At 53.0% G+C, this 4,541-nt stretch overlaps 2 protein-coding genes across 2 annotated transcripts; one reads left to right on the forward strand and one right to left on the reverse strand.

Annotated features, from left to right (window-relative positions):
- Positions 1-967: 967 nt before the first annotated feature.
- On the forward strand, positions 968-1,252 carry GLOTRDRAFT_101957 (uncharacterized protein; the record flags this gene model as incomplete). Its single annotated transcript, XM_007862388.1, has 2 exons — positions 968-994; positions 1,052-1,252. The coding sequence occupies 2 exons, from the start codon at positions 968-970 to the stop codon at positions 1,250-1,252; spliced, it is 228 nt and encodes a 75-aa protein (XP_007860579.1).
- Positions 1,253-3,054: 1,802 nt separating this feature from the next.
- Positions 3,055-3,867, reverse strand: GLOTRDRAFT_89713 (uncharacterized protein; the record flags this gene model as incomplete). The annotated part of the gene is made up of 4 exons (XM_007862389.1): positions 3,055-3,330; positions 3,387-3,450; positions 3,513-3,652; positions 3,718-3,867. The coding sequence occupies 4 exons, from the start codon at positions 3,865-3,867 to the stop codon at positions 3,055-3,057; spliced, it is 630 nt and encodes a 209-aa protein (XP_007860580.1).
- Between the last annotated feature and the right edge of the window lie 674 nt (positions 3,868-4,541).

Genomic DNA, 4,541 nt, shown 5'->3' on the forward strand with positions numbered 1-4,541 from the left:
GTAAGCCTGGAGTCCACCCGCTGACATCTGTCCGCGGCGCAGCCCTGGGTGTTCACTGATGTCTGAAATAGTACGGGCCACAGAGGTGTCGGGAATATCGGGATTTCGATTGCAAGGCTTCGCAGGGATTGATACCCAGGGATATGTTCTCTTCGTGGTTGAGGACGTATTCCGAATTCGGAATGCCTATCGTATCCCGACGCGGTGTTGATGCGCTCCCAAGGCGGGATGATGGCTTGATCCTTGCACGCACGCTGTCCGACGAGAGCTGCCACCAACTGGTCTGCCTGAGCAAGCGCGCGTCTAGCCTGGTGAGCCTAATCATCGTCATCTCGTCGGCTGTCCTGTGTCGGCACACTTTAGGCCCTGCATTCAGTAGGATCGAGCGGCGGAGGCAGTCCTCGCATCCGTTATGGTCGAGATATCGTAGGTAGTTTAAGGTTGGAGATTGCACAGCGACGCTATCGGCCGCGTGTGTTCCTTACCACCTATACAGCTTGACGTCAGGTTCATTCACGCTAGTTGATAGGAGTACACCAGCCTGGATGGAATCCGCGGACTTAAGGCGAAGGTAAAGACGGGCTAAGGCTGGTCCACTAGTGCGAGGTTCGTGAAGAGTTCCTGGCGGCAGACGCGAGCTGGGGGTGCTCCACCTACTCGAAGAGCGCAATGCCCTGCGCTTCGTGAAGGGAGGCTATCGACGAGTCCTGGATAGCCCGAGTCGAGGTGTGCCGTCATACTCTCCTCTTGACTCACTTGCCTATTCCCGCAGGCAGACAGACGGGTTGACCTCAGTATGTTTGCGAACGTCTATCGATCGGCACACCGGCCTGTTAACGTTGTCATTGACGTCCTAGATACGCCCAACAAACATATTGCGATATCAAAGTAGCTACTAATAAGCTTACATCGAACTGTTCGAATTCCTTGCGCCACTGCACGACATCTTCACTCAATAGACTCGGCGATGCTTTCGAATCGGACGCGTCATGCTGTGAGTCCCGCTGACTTCGCGTACTCTTCGAAGGCACTAACACTGGCCCTGAGACAGTCTCGGCGCGAGTCTATGGCTATACTCCTAAGATATGTTGTCCTGGCATGCTTCTCTGATCCCGCATCCCCGCTAGGGAGGTCATTCGTTGACACCAACAAAGGGCCAGCAAGATGCGAGATGACTCCCATCTCCCCTTTCCCTTTGCGAGACAAGGTGAACAAGGTACTGTATGTAGATCTACCGTTCATTAGCGTCTGATGCGCTGATGCTGCTAGGCCTCGCAAAGTTTCTGTGTAAGTAGCCGTCCCCGAGTCCGTGAAGAGCTAGAAAGCATAAATCACCGTCGATTGGGATCGTGCTTCTGCCTGATTCAATGCAGCGCCTATGACGTTCCACTACCTTCTAGCACGCGGGTATATGCGACATTCCACACGTCGCGAAGGAGGGCGACAGAGATATCTTCACCTTCTTGCTCCACCCCCAGTAAGCAAGAGCGAAGTGCCCGGTGATGGTGAACGCTGGCCCATGGCCACACGCCCGAGACATTCCGAAATTTCCAGAGCTACCGACCGGTTATTGCGAACGCCCCCATGAGCGCTGCGAATAATCCTATCAGACTGTGAATTTAAATTTGCGTTCGCACTACACCTCATACGCGCTCCACAGCTCAATACATTCGCCCATCAGTATCCCACGTGCGGAGTCAGTAGACCTCACTTCGATCGTTCCAGTCGGTCACTGTCGGTGTGTCTGAGTCCAGTCTGAGCTAAGTTAGCGACTTACGGATGGGACCCATCTGTCGTAGGTTTCGTGGTTGTGGGTGGGAATGGTCGGGCCTGATTCCCCCGAAAGGGCGTGCTACCCAGGCCCTTTCTCTCGCTCTCGCTGTCTGGTCGCTCTCGGGTAGTATCTTCAGTCTGCGGGTGTTGTGCTGACTGTCTGGCGGTCCCACCTATTAGTTCACGCATGTCGCTCGACATCTTCGGTGCGCGGCAGAGCGTTCCTACTTGGATTGCATGTTACCCAGGTTAGGGTTGCCCTCGTGGAGCGACGAAGATCTCTCTCCACTCCGGCAATGGACGCGAGCCCATGAGGCGAGGGGCAGATCCCCACCCGCCACTCTAATCAGTACTCTACCTACCAGGACGTTCTCGCTGTTCGCATCGATGAAGAAGGCTTCTTCTTGTTTAGTGCCAACGTTAACTCCAGTGTGGCGCGGTCCTTACCGATCCCGCTCCAAGGAAGTCCTTGGGCTGGAGACGTCGCGCAGAGTGCAGTTAGATGCGGACAGTTTCCACTTGGGCGGGATTCGACCTCCCCAAGCCACCTTCGAAGGCTCGGAGCTCCTATCCTAATCTGTACAGGGATCGGTACTTGGTTTGCATCAGAGCGCCCGCCTCGTGTCATCTGCGCTGCGAGAGGACCCCGCTGGGTTCGGGGAACGAGAATCGATTCAGCTATCTACGCACGCACCTGTCTTAACTTGGAGGATAAGTATCGGGGATGCATCCTCCCTGAACGCTCCAGTGTCAAAGTTTGGTCAAAGTGGACCCGCCTGTGATCGATTATCTTCCAGGCAAGTCAAGGTAAGTAGCCATGATGTTATGGGCCACTGTATCTTCGTCCGAAGGTTGATCTGATCTCTCTTCAGTTTGACATAGATCATTGTCCTACTCAGGGTATTGCCACGCCGCAAGGGGTGCTTCAGTGTAGGATGATTCGAAGCGCTAGTCTGAATCTAATTTCTTTGTTGATATGCGTACCGTCCTAGGTTATACTATCTTTAACAACTCTAGCGTCAGAGTGGCTCCGTCATCAATCAAGTTGTATCAGTTCAGGACCACCTTTAGTTCCGGACTTCCTGGGTGGAACGAGTGTAGGCCGTGATGGGTTCCCCTGACATTGCATGTATAGTGATCCCTTTCATGCACAGCTGAGGTAGACAACATCTGGTCTGCATGACATCCACGAGGAAGGAAGGAGTATGATACACTGTTGTACAGAGGGAAAGACATAAATGCAAGAAAGATGACGCTACATAGGAAGTACCGGCCAGGAGCTCAAGACGCCTGCGGCGCCGCCAATTGCTTCCTCATCTCCTCGAACCGGCGGCCTTCGGATTGCGCTTTATCGATGCTCTTCGCCAGTTTTTCCTCCCTGACTTGTAACCGCTGCTCCATGCCGAGGATAAGCAAACGGACCTGCTCGATGTGTGCCATCGTCTCATTCACTGCTGCAGGGGAGGGTGCAGTCTTTTCTGGCTGCGTGGAGACAGGAGCGTTGCTGGTAGACCCAGGACGGGTGTGCGCGTTTGAGGACGGGATATTCAGAGTGTGCTATTGGAGAGTATTGATTAACAAGGATAACTGACTCTACGCACCAGCCTCCTCACCTGCCAGTTCACGCCAGCTAGTTTCTCCAGTTCCTTCTCTAACATCTTCTCCCTATTCTTGCCTCTGGTACCGTGCCGCCAGTCGGTCAAACCAGACATTAGCCACACAGACGAGCAACGACTGACCTCTCCAATTCAGCCATACAGCGCTCATTTTCGCGCTGCGTCCCTTGTAGGAGTAGATCCAAGTTCTTGTATTCCTTCTGTAGTTCCTGTACCGCTTCGAGCGGTGGCCGCGCTTGCAATTGCGCCTGCAATGACTGTATCTGCGCGTGAAGCTACACGTACGTCAGCTTATATCTGACACCCCCAATCGTAGGACGAGACGTACCTTGTCCAGTTCTCTGTCTTTCTCTAGTAATTGCCGCCTTAACACATCTTCGTTCGATTCGTCCGGGCTCTCCTTCAACATGCCGAGGTCATCCGCACCCAGAGCCAGCGACGGCCTCGCGTAATGTCGGACACTTTGAGCTCTGCGCATAGCTTAGTCGCTTTCGTAAAGTAAGCACGATATGTGGAAGGGCAGAGCCGTTCAGTGCTAAATATGGTGCAGGACAGTTGCATTCAGGAGGCCAAACCCTAAACGCGTGTCGCGAAGCAGCCACGTGACGAAACCCTAACGAGAGGTACATTGACCACGTGGACCGGTAACTCGGGTACTAAAGTAACACATCGAGCAACCGATAATATGACACGCGGTGGCATTCAGTCCCATATGTCAATACAATATTGTGAATTCCACACAACCACCATATACAGTCATATACTCCCCATATGGGAGCTGAGCCACAGACGATCCCCTACAACGGTAATGTCAGGGAATATCAAATAGAAACAAATGCATTACCATATTTGAATATCAATTTCCGCAGATATACCCAGTGATAGAGCAAATATGGATAAATATATGGAACAATGGGGAAGTCCGGTTTTTGGCCTGATACAGTACAATGAATCATAGCTAAAATATCAAAGCACATCTCGGGTTGATAGCGAATCCGGAATATGGATGCAAATAGCGTAACACATAGCATAAAGGTGCGATATACCTGATTCGGGATCGTCCGGTATATAATCGGGCCGCCGACGGGCCGCCAGTGGCTGCATCGGCAAGCCACTCAATAGCCGGCGGCGGCCACCGGCGGCTAAGAGCGG

Source organism: Gloeophyllum trabeum (assembly GCF_000344685.1).
Source record: "Gloeophyllum trabeum ATCC 11539 unplaced genomic scaffold GLOTRscaffold_00001, whole genome shotgun sequence".
In the NCBI taxonomy this organism is placed as follows: Eukaryota; Fungi; Basidiomycota; class Agaricomycetes; order Gloeophyllales; family Gloeophyllaceae; genus Gloeophyllum; species Gloeophyllum trabeum.